General features: G+C 51.1%; 2 protein-coding genes across 2 annotated transcripts; both read right to left on the bottom strand.

Annotated features, from left to right (window-relative positions):
* Positions 1–97: 97 nt before the first annotated feature.
* Positions 98–13,511, bottom strand: LOC122374642. The gene is made up of 4 exons (XM_043353501.1): positions 13,392–13,511; positions 5,933–6,818; positions 872–1,037; positions 98–390 (listed from the first exon to the last, which is right to left on the bottom strand). Exons 1-4 carry the CDS (start codon positions 13,509–13,511, stop codon positions 210–212), a joined length of 1,353 nt encoding a protein of 450 aa, XP_043209436.1. The 3' UTR covers positions 98–209.
* LOC122374648 (cytochrome P450 9e2-like) lies at positions 11,340–13,472 on the bottom strand. Its single transcript, XM_043353521.1, has one exon. The coding sequence runs from the start codon at positions 13,180–13,182 to the stop codon at positions 11,662–11,664; it is 1,521 nt and encodes a 506-aa protein (XP_043209456.1). The 5' UTR covers positions 13,183–13,472; the 3' UTR covers positions 11,340–11,661.
* Positions 13,512–16,365: the final 2,854 nt, after the last annotated feature.

Here is a 16,365-nt window from a genome sequence, read left to right as displayed (position 1 = left end):
GATCATCTAAGGAAACAAGAAACCCCGATAAGACCGGCGATCAATCATCAGTGATCGTCACTCTTCAAGTTCTTAGTCCACGTTTTAGCATGTTGTATTGTAACACTTGGTTTGTACGTTTGCATATATTAGTTCCTATACAGTGCGTTTGAACACAGGTATGCGCTGTGACGGTGCACACTGCACAGCGTGCGACTCGCGTCCTCTCGTCAGGGGTCAGTGAGCGTCACGGTTCGGAGAAGGCAGACGCGCCGCCGGCGGCAGTCGCCGCCTCGCGCTGCCTCTGATGACGCCACCAGCACGCGGCAGTAGGTGGCGAACTGCGCCGTCAGTGTCGCCGCCCCGTCTCCGCCACTGGTGAGCAGGGCCAGCAGCCAGGACGCCGGCAGACTAAAACACACGACGCCACATAGTCAGCCCCACCGGGGGGGGGGGACACACAGGTTCGCTCCACCCACAGCGTACGAAATCGATGAAAAATTGCCGTCTTCCTCGGAATACAAAAAAAAAAAAATAATGTGATGACTGATTAGCAGAAGCTCACCTAATCGTTCAGACAAGCCGGATGAGTGACTAAGCTCCCGTCGTGTTATTGTGGATGGTTCCAAGCGTAGGGAATAGGTATTAGTGGAAATCCTCGCGCGTGACGAATGAGCTCGGCGCGCATTGGCGTGCGGCTGCAACCGCATATCCGCAGCACGGCAAACTACCCTGAAAGTGCGTCATATGTCCCGCTCTGATGCGAACCCAGCGCACTCACACGCGTGACCCACACGCAGCGGAGGGTGGCGCGGGGACATAGCGGGGACGTATAGCTCCCGGAACCGTGCGCGTCCCCCTTCCATGAGAACCTCTACTGCCCGAGCCTCACCTGGCTAGGCGAGCCTGTAGACCTCCATTGGGGAGAGCCTCGTCCAGACTCTGCAGTCCCCGGCAGAGCAGCTGCGCGGGACAGCTCCCACCACGGCCGTGCCGTGGGTCACCCCCGCCGCTGGTCCGGGCCACGGCGGCCAACCAATCGGACGGCACCTCCCAGCCTGCGGCCAGCCAGCAACAGCAGCACTCGGTTAGGCACGGCAACGACAGTGCATTGTTCAACACAAAGTGTCAGCACTCAGCTTAACATAGTTTAGCTCACCGCTCCTAAGGGTGGATGAGGATGGTCCAGTTAACTCCAGAACCGCATAAGAATCGCATTTGAATTATATTTGGTGATATTTTAATTCTGATATTTGATTTGTTGGTAATTGCCGTCCAGGATCCATTTGCTTATTTTTACTGGTTTAGACACTTTCACCTACTCCAACTAAACTGATGCATCGGAAATGGAAGATACCTTTTGCAATTCCTGCGACTTTCAAGCTACCATTCGCAGTTCGTCAATGACAGACTGAGCTCGTCGATTGTCAACGACGCGAAGTGTTCCACGGAATGAAGACTTTTTAAAACAAAGAGCGGAACGTCTGAATACCTAATACCTATAGACTAGACCTCACGACTGATTGATCAATGTGGAGTCGTAGAACATACTAAATGACTGAATGCAGACTGTACCGCACATCACATCACGGTCGCCTAAATGCAGATAACCCGTTACCGCACAATACGGTCGCCTGAATGCAGACTGTGCCGCATAACACGTTCGCCTGAATATAGACTGCACCGCACTACACGGTCGTCTGAATGCAGACGGCACCGCACAACAAGATCGCCTGAATGTAGACTGTACCGCACAATACGGTCGCCTGAATGTAGACTGTACTGCACTACACGGTCGCCTGAATGTAGACTGCACCGCACTACACGGTCGTCTGAATGCAGACGGTACCGCACAATAAGATCGCCTGAATGTAGACTGTATCGCACAATACGGTCGCCTGAATGTAGACTGTACTGCACTACACGGTCGCCTGAATGTAGACTGCACCGCACTACACGGTCGCCTGAATGCAGACGGTACCGCACAACAAGATCGCCTGAATGTAGACTGTACCGCACAACAGGTCGCCTGAATATAGACTGCACCGCACTGCACGGTCGTCTGAATACAGACGGTACCGCACAACACGATCGCCTGAATGTAGACTGCACCGCACTACACGGTCGCCTGAATGCAGACGGTACCGCACAACAAGATCGCCTGAATGTAGACTGTACCGCACAACAGGTCGCCTGAATATAGACTGCACCGCACTACACGGTCGTCTGAATGCAGACGGTACCGCACAACAAGATCGCCTGAATGTAGACTGTGCCGCACTACACGGTCGCCTGAATGCAGACGGTACCGCACAATTCAAGATCGTCTGAATGCAGATCGCCTGAATGTAGACTGTACCTATCGCACTACACGGTCGCCTGAATGTAGACTGTGCCGCAAAACATGGTCGCCTGAATGTAGACTGTACTGCACTACACGGTCGCCTGAATTTAGGCTGTACCGCACTACACGGTGGCCTGAATGCAGACTGTAGGTACCCATTATCGAGTTCAGTGACTGTCCACATATCATGGGAAGTCTGGATGTAGACTACCGCGTCTGCATAACACGCTCCCGGCCCTGAATGCAGCCCGTAACTCAGCGGCTGCCGTACCGATCAGTCAGTCACCTGCATCCAGGCTTATTTCCTGCCCTCGGGCGATAGGACCTTTTCACGGAGATAGCGGCGACATTCGGCCTTCAGGGGTTTCAGGAAGCAAATATTCCACAACAAGAATTCCGCGCTTGAAGGCCTTTAATTTAACCCTCGCCGGACCTATTGGTTTTCTTCATACCGAGGGGAAGGTCCGAAGGGGGCGGGGGTACGACCCCCCTCGCTGTTTCGCCCCTAATGGAGCTAGAGCCTCGCGGAAGAACGAACGTGTGCGCCCGTTACGAGACGCAGCGATTGGTACCCGATCATAAGGTCTCAGGTCAAACGGTGACCTCTGAGGTCAGGTCAACTGGCCCAAGGCAAGGGCTAGGTTTTTGGTAAATAACTTCGCAAAATGGGCACAGAACCGCTATTTTGGCACCTTCGTGCTAGTCTAGATCAGGGGCGTCGAGTGGTATACTTTTTTGTTAGGGTGAGGTCAACTTAACCCTCGCCGGCACAGGCCATTTTAAGTCCTTCGCTTCGACGGCACAAGGGGGGTTGGTACGACCCCCTCGCGTTTGGCCCCTGATGGAGCTAGAGCTTTACAGAAAAACGAGCGTGTTGCCCGTCACGAGAGGAAGCCAATGATACCCAATTTTAAGGTCCTAGGTCATCGGCTGACCTTCCAGGTCAGGTCAATGACCCAAAAATCGGGAATATCGGGATCTGTTAGAAAGTCGTAAAGTGTGGTTGCTAAGGGGTTTTCCGGGGTGCTGATCACAGTCGTGTTAGTTTTGATCACAGATGATTTCGATAAGCGTTTAGACCAGGTCGGGCCAGGTCAGGTCAGGTCAACCGGCAGTAGCGGCGGAACACCTTCAATTAAGGGGGGCACTGCCGACTTTTGGTCCACCTTTGCCGACTTTTTTTTTTGGGGGGGGGGGGGCACGGTGCCCGGTGCCCCCTCCGCCTATGTCAACCGGTAGGGGTCGTGACGGGTATTCGTAGTACCTGTCATCCGCCTCTGACAGCTTCGTAACATGTTACGAAGGCACCAAAACAACTTCGTAAATGTTCAAATGGTTGTTAAATTCGAATTCAGCTAAAAAAACTAGCCTAGAAACATGTACCTAAAACTCGAAAAAGTGAACCGAGGTCACCAAAGGTCAATGACCTGACCTGACCTTCAGGCGACCATGACACCCACCCTAATGAATGGGAGCAACATCAAATCACATGTTTGAACGTTTGAAACCACGAAAAGCTTGCAAACGCGCGGCTAATGCGAGCCGACATACGCCGAATCGCGATTCCGGCCAAACATGGCCTTGGAAAAGAGGTCACAGGTCAAAGGTCATTTGGGTCAGGGTCATGAAATTTTTAGGGTAGGTGTAAAATTGATCAAGGCGAGGGTACTGAAAGTTCCGTGGTGATCGGCCGCTTTTTACGCGAGTTATTCGCGAAAAACCTTGGGGGGGGGGGGTGCATCAACCCCTCTGTGCCGGCGAGGGTTAACGTTTCCCTGTATAGGGGGGGGGGATCGAGCTGACCCCCTTGGTTTTTCGCAAATAACTTGCGTAAAAAGCGGCGGATCGTGACGAAACCTTTAGTACCCTCGCGTTAATCAATTTTATGCCTACTCTGAAAATTTCTGACCCTGACCCAAGTGACCTGTGACTTGACCTATGACCCACTTTTCCAGGACCTGTGAGTGTGACCCACTTTTTCAGACTGTTTGGCCGGAATCGTGATTCGGCGTATGTCGGCTCGCGTTAGCCGCGCGTTTGCAGTCTTTCGTGGTGTGAAGCGTTCAAACACGTGATATGATATTCCTCCCATAGGTACATTAGGGTGAGTGTAAAGGTCACCTGAAGGTCAAGTCAGGTCAATGGCCTTTGATGACCTTGTTCACTTATTCGAGTTTTACATGCTTATAGACTAGTTTTTGGAGCTGAATTCGAATTCAGCAGCCATTTGAACATTTACGAAGTAGTTTTGGTGGAGCCGTAAGACGCGGTTGATTCATCCTACGAGTACCCGGCAGGACTCCTACTGGTTGACCTGACCTGACGTGATCCGACCTGGCCTAAATGAATAAAGACATCATCTGTGATCAAAACTAACATGATATTCGTGATCAGCACCTCGAAAAAAACATATGCAGCCACACTACCATATTCTAACAGGCCCGATTTTCCCGACTTTTGGGTAATTGACCTGACCTGGAAGGTCAACCGATGATCTAGGACCTTAAAATTGGGTACCTATCTATCATCGGCTTCCTCTCGTCACGGGCAACACGCTCGTTTTTCCTCGAAGCTCTAGCTCGATCAGGGGCGAAACGGCAAGGGGTCCAACGGACCCCCTCCCTCTTATACGCTCGACCGCTTGATACGCTCGATACGCTCGACTTCCGAGCGAAACCTATTTTCATTGACCTCGAAGTCACCGATGACGTCACAGGTCAGGTCAAAGCAAACATTATCAGAATTTTGGCTTATTCACAATTTAGGCTCTGGCCGCCGGCTAACAAGTCCGATCAGGCTCATTTTTTGTTTACGCACTTCTATGAGTATGCACCCCTTGGTATATGCTTTAGATAGGTACCCTTAGGGTACCGAACATTTATTTCGAATTTTTCAGGTCAAGGCCAGGTCATCCTAGGTCACGGAAATTTTATATCATGTATCGGTCACGTGACGCATGTTTAATGGTCCATTTAACTCATAGGTTTCGGAAACAGTAGGTATCGTCTGAGTCATTTGAGGTCATTTTCAGTCGCAGTTAGCTGAGGTCAGGTCACTAATTCAAGTAAAAAAGGTCAAATTTTGAAAATGAAAGTTTTCAACAAAACAGGTGACTATCAGATGCTGTTTGAGCTCAGGAACACGATGGTGTTATTTATATCCTGCACCTACGATGTCAAAAACGCACTGAAAAATGGATTTGAAAAATAGAAAATTGTGAAATTTTGACTAGGAATGCGTACCTATAACTCAGCAATTCCTGAGGATATTGCGCACCTGGGTGACCGTCACGGCACGTGTCACGTGCTAATTCAAGGGCATCAAAATCGCTCCACAACGTCGGAAGGAAATTTTACCAGTATTACTAATTAATTGTTGGGTCGAGTGCTTATAACAGTGACCTGCACACCTCATTTTGGATTTGATCCGACAAGTGAATGTTATTCAATATGCATACCTATCCGCCGATGCAGTGGCGTAACATTCGACATGGTGATCGCCCTGATCGGTACCTATCTCTGTGGTGCATTCATTTACTCGTCTCCCTGCCGCGGAGACCCCGACCCGCTGCCTGCCCGCCCTCCCGTCCCATTTCACACTGCCGTTTACCTGTCTCCTTGCCGAAGAGACTCGCCGCCCGTCCTCCCGCCCCTGCCGGCGCTGCTGTCGTTGTTGTCGTCGTCGTCGCAAGTACAGCGGCTGTGGCGGCGAAGGCTATGGCGCCTGCCAGCGCCGCAAACCCGGCCAGCGAGCCGAGCATGCCGCCGTAGCAGTCGCACTCCTCCAGCATGCTGCGTCCGCCGGCCGCCGGCCGCGGCAGCGAGACCGGGCTGCGGGCCGCCTCAGCCAGCCGGCCGGCCGCGCCGCAGGTGACACTCAGCAGGCGGTCCGGGTCGACCAGTGCCACCCGCAGCGCCGCCCGCAGCCGGGGCGGCACCAGCGCGGCCAGCGGCGTCGCCTGCTGGCTGCGACCGGTGCCGCCGCTGGCCAGCTGCTGCACCAGCGCGGCGCCCAGCGCACCCAGCGCCGCGCCACTGGTCGCCAGCCCCAGCAGACTGAGCACCGAACAGTCGCAGCCGGCGCGCGGAGACACGGCAGCGCCTTCTGACGGTGCCGGGTGAGGTCGCTGGGCGTCTCCTGGCCCAGACTGACCTCTGCCCGACCGCTGTGCTGCGCCACTCTTGTCCTGGAGCTGGCCGTCGGCTCTGCTACGTTCCCAGCGGACTGCACGCTTTAGTCTGTGTGATCTGATGCCGTAACGAGGGCGGTACTGAGGACGTGGGCTTCTTTGCACACTAAGTTCAAAGGCTCTATTGATTTCATAATTGTTAGAGCCGACTAATTCACGGAACTGATCACTGCCCGTACCCTCATGGGATACTTTTAGTTCACTGATGGCATGAGTGTCCGTTCTACAAGACTGAGTGTGATAACGCACTGTCAGGTGACTACTCGACGGCGCTGAGGACTCTCGAGAGTGCTGGATTGACGGTGCCTGCAAGAAGCCGGCACCGCGTGTCAGCCGCTCACTCTCCGCCCGCACCGAATGGCAGCAGCACTGCACTGAGAGCGCGACCAGCAGAAGGGCGGCACAGACGGCGCGCACCATGACCTCATGGTGGTCACTCGGCGAGCGGCGCACTGGCCGGGAGCGCGCTCACTCCGCTCCGCAGAGCACCACGGCACCGAGTCGCCAGCGCTCCGCTCTCGGACGACAGGGTCGTGACGACAAGCGCCGCGCACAACGATCCGCTCAGTCCCGGGTGAGCTGCCGCCCGCACCGATCCTGGCGCGCGGAGCGGGGACACGGGACTGACGCTCCGCTGCCGCCGGAACGCCCACTCCTCGCCAGTGACGTCCTACTAACGGCACGGCACCCAGCGCCGCCGCACTTTAGACGCCCCACTGCAGCTGCAGCTATGAGCGGGTCAAGTAGCCCGTCGCCAGTTCCATGATGTGGTCTGATGACTTTACGCCACTGCTGGGTGACGCGTGCCTAACGCCTCCTCTATATCTTTTCCAAGCGGGTTACTGAAAAACCGAGCGACGAAGAGACGAGGTTTTTTTTCTGGAACACACGGGGAAAATGTATCCGATCTTCCACGAGTGAGCAATGGAAAATCCTCCGACCCTTATATGTAGAGATTTATTCATACTTTTTTAAAATGTTATATTCAAATGTTTTTATTTATGAAAACGTTTCGAGCTGTTTGTTTTAATTCATACATAAAGTGAGCCATAAAGATTTAGGTACCCATCGAAAATCAACGCGCCCGAGACACGAGGGCACTATGGCACGCGCCCGCCGCACAATCTTTTCTCTTATTTTCCTCGATCACTCATGTTAGAACGATGCTGCGCCGTATGTCATTTGCGGTGTCTCAAGGACTAAGTAGACTGGCTTTTTTTGCAGGATATATCAGTTGACTAGGCCCATGGGGCTGCTGGGATAAATTGTGCCCAACATTTTTTAGGCCAAAGAGTGTTCAGCATTCAGCAGCCAACACCCAATGCCCAATGGTGATTCCTGAATTTCAGGAGCGGCGTATGTGCGTTGAGACGACCTCGCATTTCATTAGCGTAGCAAAGACAGTGGACGAGCAAATACAGAATGAGCTACACTGTGTCGCGGAGGCACCGAAGGCGAGAGACAGGTCCGAACGGGCCGAGAGGTGTATTCCGAATGAGTACAGTTTGTCAGCGTCGGTGTCGGCGCAGAGCAGCGGTGATTACAGGATACCGACCGGTCCACCGACCAAGGGCTATATTTGGGTCGGCGGCCGGGCTATGACGCGTTGGGGGAGCGCGTCTCCGAATGACAGCGGGTCTCGAACGTGTGTGCTCTTTACCACGATATAAGAGAAGGGAATCGGTCCCACAATTGCCAGGACTGGTCATTGGATACAAATTTACGATACATAAGTATGCAAAAGATGGCCTACCTATGCCAGTCCATTTGGAAATAAGGTGAATTTATCGATGAGTAATTATTTATGGCGCACCCTGTAAGTCTCAATACAACAACCTTCGGTGCTTCGGTTATTGACCCACCATCACTTGAATGCTTGAAACCCTCGAGAGTCGAGACTCCATCTTTGCATCTCGGAGGGATGCAAAAATAACATATTCTTATCTTTGCATATCAGAGGAGTGCAAAATAGAAATATCCTTGCACTGTAGACCCAATGGGAAAGAAACCTCGAAAGATGCTAATTTCGAAACGAGAAATGGAATAATATCTTTGCTTATGGTGGTCACTGAACATGATTGGGCCGTAAAAGCTCCTGATTAGTGCAAACTGCAAATATCAGCCAAAGCTACACAACTGCTATTTTATTCCAAAACCCCATGTCAAAATTGGTATATTTCTTATAACGGTTACAATAGGTCCCATGGTCCAAATCAAATGGATTTTCGTGCATAAATTACACTCTAGTCGACGATGATTCATGTATCCTTCTATCTGCAGTCAAAGATAGGTATACATCGACAGCACGATAATGACAGGTAATGATATAAATTTGTTAAATGACATGGGTTTTATCAATGACGTTTTAAGTACGGCTCTCCAGGTATTAAGTGGTTGGTTGCCAACATCACAATAAGCGATTTGCATTGATGAATACGCCTAGGGGAGAGCGGGGCCAGTTGAACCACTTTTTATATAATGACATGCACAGCGAGATCTAGTTGTCATATCGAAAAATGCACAATGCCATGAAAAAATATGCTCTTTTGGCTTTATTTTAAGATGTGTAAAATTATGTTTCAAACATATTTTGCTGCCAAACGCATGCTTATAAAACAGCTCTACGCCCGTTTCAAATGACCCCGATGCGAGGGTCAATTGAACCAGCCCATGGGGTCAATTGCACTTATCCTTAACAATGGGATGTTTTCCTCTTTAAGGTTACTTTCTTAAGGAGATATTTTGTCCGGTTTACTTTTCCAAATGCTACATTCAATAGGTCGTTGGAAAGCTAAAAGTGCAAAGTTCCTCAAAATAGGTGACATAAAGTACATAGACTATGGTAAAATAGGCGGGTGAGAAAAATGAGAAATATCTCAGGATATAGTGTGCTTTCAAGCAAGAGGCTGGAGAAAAGGGGGTCAACAATTGAGCTCTATTAAACTACTATTTCAGTTTAAAAGCTCATTTCAAAGGTGGACTATTTCCTTTAATGTTTACAGCCCCTAAACAATAACCATTGCAAAGGTCACCGGGGTCCATTGAACCGGCCTGTGGCCCTGTTTCAGCTGACCCTCAGAGAAGCGTTTCAATTGACCCCATCCGCTCCCGCCATCTCGCACGCGCCGTAAAGCACATGTCAAACGAGCTGGAGGGACGGCAGCATGCTGAATGAAGGGCCAAATAAGGTGTTATTCCGGAGCCAGGAGTTCTTCTTTCAGCAAACAAAGATATATGAGATATCACAAAATATTCATAAGAACGATTTCTCCCAAACGCCGCTCAAAAACACAAAAACAAGTGTTAACCCGCGCCCTGATGGGGGGCCATTTTGGCCCCCCCTGTGGTTTTTCTTAAATAGCGAGAAAACGGCGGCGCGCAGCGCCGCCAAATTTTGGGTACCTTACCGGACTTCAATTTGACACCTTCACACAAAATTTCAAGTCACAGGTCACCTCAGGTCAGGAGTTATTGAGGTCAAACTGAGGTCATGTTCGAGTAAAAATGAGCAAAAAACATGACATCTTGAAACGCTCACCAATTCTACAGTTAACAAGCAATTTTAAAGTTCTTTATGTGGTTGTGTAGAGAAAAGACGGCGCTACAAAACTGCTATCTCGGATTTTCGAAATTTTTGGATTTTGACCCCCAAAAATCAAAAAAATTGATTTTTTTTAGAAAAACTCAAAACAATTCCAAAATTTTTTCGAATTTCGAAAAAAACCGGAATATATGAGATAGTCCCTGCGCTCTTCGATATACATACCAAATTTTAGATCGATAACTCTTTTTTTTGGCCAAGTTATAGCGAAAAAACTGTTAAAAATTGATAACGTCAAATTTTTGAACTCAATTTTTAGCAATTCTAGACCTCGTAGCGCAAAACGGAGACCACCATTGAACTCCCCGTGACGAGCTGCATCGAATCGATACCCATTTTATGCAAAAATATGAACTTTGAAATTTGACCTAATTTGACCTGACCTTGACCTGACCTTGACCTTACCTTGACCAAAACGTGACCTAAGCTGGCCCTTAAGTCTGTCTGACCCACATAAGCGCATTTGTCATGTAAAATGGACCATAAAACATGTATCACACGACGCTTTCATATTGTGACCCCCAGTGACCTGACCTCTGTGACCTGACCTGGTATCAGTGACCTCAAATAGCAAAATATGTGTTTGAAGAACATTTCACCATCGATTATTTTCAATGAAATGCATTTTACACGATTTTACAACGCATTTCTTGAAATGCCTGTAAACGGTGAAAATTCGACCTTTGACCTGACCTGTGACGTCATCGGTTTGACCGAGGTCAATGAAATTGGGTCACAAGGTAGTTCCCCGTTGGGGCTATCCAACACCGTTTACCGCTTGTCGCTATGTTGCGCGGTTCTCGAGATCTGAGGGGGGGGGGCAAAATGGCCCCCCCCATCAGACCGCGTTGCTCGGCAGACCCCATCTGGGCGCGGGTTAAATCAAAATTACCGTCCGTTTGCCGCCCAAACGCCGTTGACAAAGAAAGTGGTCGAGCGCGGATGCGCAGTGGTGTCGGCAACGCCATATGTTGCATATATGTTGAAAATAAAGCCATGTTTCATCTGACCCCGTGTTTCAACTGGCCCCGCTCTCCCCTAATGGCTGTTGATAACCATTGCCGAAGTGTGTGCACGAACCCTCTTCTCATTTATATTGAGTCATTTTACAGGAGTGTCTCTGTCATTCAAAGATATTACACCAAAAGCACATAGGCTAACCAACCACTCTTTTGCTGGAGGGCCGTACATGTGAAAAGGCATACCTACCCCTACTTAGCATAAAGAAGACGGCACACAAGTGCAATGCAATCTTTTATTGGTAAATGAAGAAAGATGATCATCATATGATAAATGTCAGGCTCAGATATCACGATAGCTTGGTTCATTAGTCGATAGCGTATTTCACAAGCCACCAGGGCATTTCCGAGCTACCAAGTCATAATACAAGCGTTGGGTTATACGCATCAGGCCCCTGAAACTACCCTGTTCCCGTCAGTTTTATCAAATATGCGGTGATCAGTGCTGATCCCACTGCCGACCGCTGCGAGCAGCCTCTTCCGACGCCGTCCGATGGTGACCGCCTCTGTTGACTCTCCTCCTGGCCCCTCACTCTCTGCGGACGGCGCAGAGCGGCACACGGCCTCCCTCCGGGCTCACCAGGAACGCCTTCTTATCCAGCGGCATCGGGTGTGGCGGCGTCTGCGGCGTCGGCTTCAGCGTCAGCTCCCGCAGCATAGTGACCAGCGCCACCTTGGCCTCGAACAGCGCGAACCGCATGGCGATGCAATTGCGCGGCCCGCTGCCGAACGGCAGGTAGGAGCACGGGTGGCGCTTCTCTTTCTCCTCGGGCAGGAAGCGGTCCGGGTCGAACCGCAGTGGGTCCGGGTAGTACTCCGGGTCCCGGTGGATGGGAAGCACGGGTATCGCTAGGAGCGTGCCTACGTCGATGACCAGGTCCGAGCCGGGCAGCGTGTACTTCTTGGTGCAGACGCGCTCGGTGCGCGGCGCCGGCGAGTAGAGACGCAGCGTCTCCGAGATCACCCGGTCCAGGTACGGCATGTCCATGACGGCCTCGTAGGTGAGGCCGCCGTGACGCTCGACGGCGTCGTCGACCTCCTGCTGGACACGCTGCTGGATCTCCTGGTCCAGCGCCAGGCAGTAGGCGGCGAACGTTAGTAGCGTGGCGGTGGTTTCGTAGCCGGCGAACAGAAACAGGATCGACTGCGCCACGATGCTGCTGTCCGAAAGGATCCGCTTGCCATCCTTGTCCTTGGTGTCCATCAGCAGCTGGAGGAAGTCGCGGGTGGAGCTGGGGTTCTTCTCGCGATGACTTATCGTCTTCAAGACTGCGCTTCGGAAAAACTCGCCAGCCTTGTCAACGGGCGTGGGGATCAGGGCGGCGAGCTTTGCTGAGACACCCTGGACAATGAATTGAAGCATAGATAGTGGATCGAAGTCACTCAGACTTGCCGACATGGCCGCAAACTTGCTATTTGGGTCGGTGAAAGAGTTGCAGTTGATCCCAAAAGCGCTAGCTGCAATATTGTCCATCGTGAATTTCCCGAAGGCTTCTTTGATCTCAACCTCACCCTTGTCTACTTGCTGAGCGTTAATGTACTTCAGCAGATTCTGAGCGTTATCCAGTGTCAGCTGATACATCGCCTTTAGTTTGCTAGCTGAGAAGGTTGGAGACATCACGGAACGTGTTTCCTTCCACTTGGCGCCCTTAAGAATGATCAGCATCTCTTTGAAAAGATCATTTCCGAGCTGGTCGCGCTGATCGGTAAAGTGGTCGAAGTCTTTGATAGTGATGGCTTTAATCATCTCCAGATCTCCCACGAAAAGCACCGGCTTTCTGAGCTCAAAGTAGCCACAATACTTCTTTCCTCCGTGCTTGTGATAGAGCCAGCTGTCGAATTCACCCACCTTCGTGAACGGCGGTCCGAACTCGTTTCCCCAGGGCAGACATGGTCGCGGTCCAGGCACACCGCGCGACTTCCAATAGTCAAAGTTCTTGGTCAGCATATAGTAAACAAACGCGACGATAAGGACTATTACCGTCAGCGGGAGCGGCGAGCAGAGCCAGCGGAGCGCCGCCAGCGGCGCCGTCAGCAGACCCTCCAACATGGCGCGCTCTGTCACACCGTGACCTCTTCATTGCTCGGGGTTACATGAGCAGAGTTAATACGCATTACAAACGGACTACAATGGTGAGCGAATAGGAAAATCCGTTCCTGATACGCATTTACTTGCTCATGTAACCCCGGTAACTGTCACCGGCGGTCCTCGGGGGAGTCAGCGCGCACTCAGTGGGGGGAGGTGTCGCTCCACCGCACCTCTGGATCTGTGTGTCGTTGCAGCTGTCGGGCGGAGGTCCCGTCCGCTGCGCTCTCCCGGTGCGACTGCAGCCGCCGCCGCCGCCCATCTCCGTCAGCGCTGACCTTGGACGTCCCCATCGCGCCGGGCTGTAACGCCCACTGACCCTGGGGTGCCATATTGGCGAGACAATCTGCTGAGTCACGTCTCGGTCTCTACGACATGGCCACAGGCGGAGTCAGTGGGCGTCTGGGATCCTAAATAGCTAAAAGGTGTCTACTTGACCTTTGCTCTAAGAAATAAATTTTACAACCTTAAAACTGCATATAATGTCGAATTTCCCAGATCCCGCTACCAGCAACATATTTGCTACCGGTGCGTTCAACTATTGGGCACGATTCTATTCACCACCTTGACCTGGTCACGGCTGGATCCGCTGGTAGGCAAGGAAGAAGTTTATGCCTGCCTGGCCCGTCGCTTATCCCCGCCCGCTCATAGCGAGATTGAACTTGAATGAGGGCTGTAAACAGATAAGCAGATTCCGTGCTAAGTGTGCTGCGGAACTCGCTGCACCGATAGTTTCGATAGCGCTAATGCTATACCTATAGGACGCTTATGACTCCCGTACAGGGGGGGGGGGGTGGAACGGACCCCCTCGGTTTTTCGCGAATAACTCGCGTAAAAAGCGGCCGATCGCGACGAAACTTTCAGTACCATCGAGGGTAAACAAGGGCTTAAAGCCCTTGTTACACTGCCGAATTTGGTACACGAATGTGCACGAATATGCAAGTCATCCTATGTTGCGAACCGATTCGGGATCTTTCTTCCACGGTCTTGGCATTTCGCAGACCAGTCGGTGCCCACCGCGCGACTTTTACGGTTCGTCACGACCGCCACGAATATTTCATGAAAAATGAAAATTTCGTCGCCGTTCGCCGAACTTATGATAAACGAACATGATCGCCAAACACTCGCCGAGTCACCGCCGACATGTCGCTACGTGCGCCGACTTGTTGCCAAGGTATCGCCGACTATTCGCAACAAATTCGCCATTCATTCGCGATGTTCGCCGAATCATGGATCGGCTTCGACCCGCGCACGATTAGGGGGGCCCCCTTCCGTTGCCTGCAAATCGGGCTCTGTCGGCGAACTGTTCGCCTCTGTCGGTGAACGGTTCGCCGATTTCCTACACGACGTGATTCGGCGACAGGGTCGAGGCCAAATTTCGGCAGTGTAACACGGCCTAAGAGAGATCAAGGTAGATACCGGCTACGAGTATTGTTCTCATTTTCGAGAAAAGAATATGAAACATGGCACCGGCCCATATCACCCGGACCCATACCTCCCGGTGTATTTTGATGAATCGAAAAAACGCATTATTTATTGAAAGTTATCTCGAGATAAAATAGTTGATCCCAGATGCCTAATATCAGGCACATCTAGCAGGCGAAAGGCAATTTCACGTACACAGAGTGAAAAACCGGGTCTAGTCACTGCCCACTGGAAGAAAATTGCCTTTTCCGAAAACCGGCCCATACCTCTCGGGTCTCCCCTACCTACGTCTTGGGGTAAGTTTGGGGAAAAATGGATTTCTGTGCAGTTCGTAGGTACCTACTAGCCTAGGTAGGCATACTGAATACCGAATTAAATTTTTACTTCAGATGGTTCAAACGCAAAAGTTTAAAAATGACGTTGGGCCGCTTTTGTTGTAGCTCGTTTAATTCTACACCTGTTTCTGTTAACCCGCGCCTCGCTGGGCTATTTAGCCCGCGCGCCCTGCTGGGGGGAAGGGGGGCAGATTCTGCCCCCTGTCAAACTTCCGAATCGATGGTCGTAGAAAGATGGGAAAACGGCAATCGGAACACTCAACAAGGCAGATCTTAAGAGCTGATTTTTTTGCTTTAGTAGGTCAGAGGTCAGGTCAAGGTCAGGTCAAGTGTACAAAATGCAAGTTTCTGCAGTATCGGCCTTGCACCGTGGTTGCCAACGAATGGACTGGGACTGAGTGCCCAAAACGTGTTCTTGGCTACCAAGACAATATTCGTTGCATACAATATCATGCAAAGGTCAAGGTCAAGGTCAGGTAAAGTCACCAAAAACGAAATATAGAAAAGGCCATGTGCGCACGTATTTTATGGGTCATTTTATTCATAGAATTCAATAGGCATACTCAATAAGTGATATGGACCACATCTGGATGAATTTCAGGTTGAGGCCAGTTCAAGGTCAGGTCAACTGAGGTCAAATTTTGAAGTTGGTTGTTAACCCGCGCAGGGCCGGTGCTCCGCGACTTCCGCGCCGGGCCGGGGGAGGGGGGTTTCTGAACACCCCCCTGTCTAACGTGGCTCCTGGGCCACGTATAGCGACACGCGATAAGCGGTATTCGAAAGAGCGTCAAAAATCATGACGGAAACACCTCAGTCATTTTTCGGGTCAGGTCAAAGGTCAGGTCGCCAGAGGTCATCGAAGGTCAAATGTACAGGCCATTTCAACAATTTTGGGAACTGCCAACGGCTAACTCGGGAACCAATAGAGCTACAGCGCCTCGAAAAAGCGCTTTCGATAGCCCTTTTACAGGCCTTTCTGCGTATTGTCCTAAGATTTGACCTCAGGCCAACGGTTTAGCCTCCAGAGAGCAAAAAACTGTAAAAATAGCCCTTTGCACCAAAAACAGCTTTTCGGCAATAGGTTTTGATTCAAGCAAGCCACGACATTACTTTTGACAGCATCGTGTTCCTCTCGTCGAGACGCGTCGAATGGACTATTCGCTGACCTTGAAAGGTCATTTTTAAAATTTGACCTCAGGTCAAGGTCATGACCTGACCGGAAAGGGTCATGTTGCATATCAGTCGATCCGCATCATCGAGCTGAATACATCTGACGTGTTTTCATCGCTCTAGCACGTCTCTATCAAAAGTTAGAGCCAAAAAACTGCTGGTGACCGTTTGTGACCTGAGATGACCTCAGGGGCACACAGAGGGGTCACAGGTGCAT

Source organism: Amphibalanus amphitrite, unplaced genomic scaffold (assembly GCF_019059575.1).
Source record: "Amphibalanus amphitrite isolate SeventyFive unplaced genomic scaffold, NRLGWU_Aamphi_draft 001687F_arrow, whole genome shotgun sequence".
NCBI lineage: Eukaryota > Metazoa > Arthropoda > Thecostraca > Balanomorpha > Balanidae > Amphibalanus > Amphibalanus amphitrite.
This window is presented reverse-complemented; position numbering and strand designations above follow the sequence as displayed.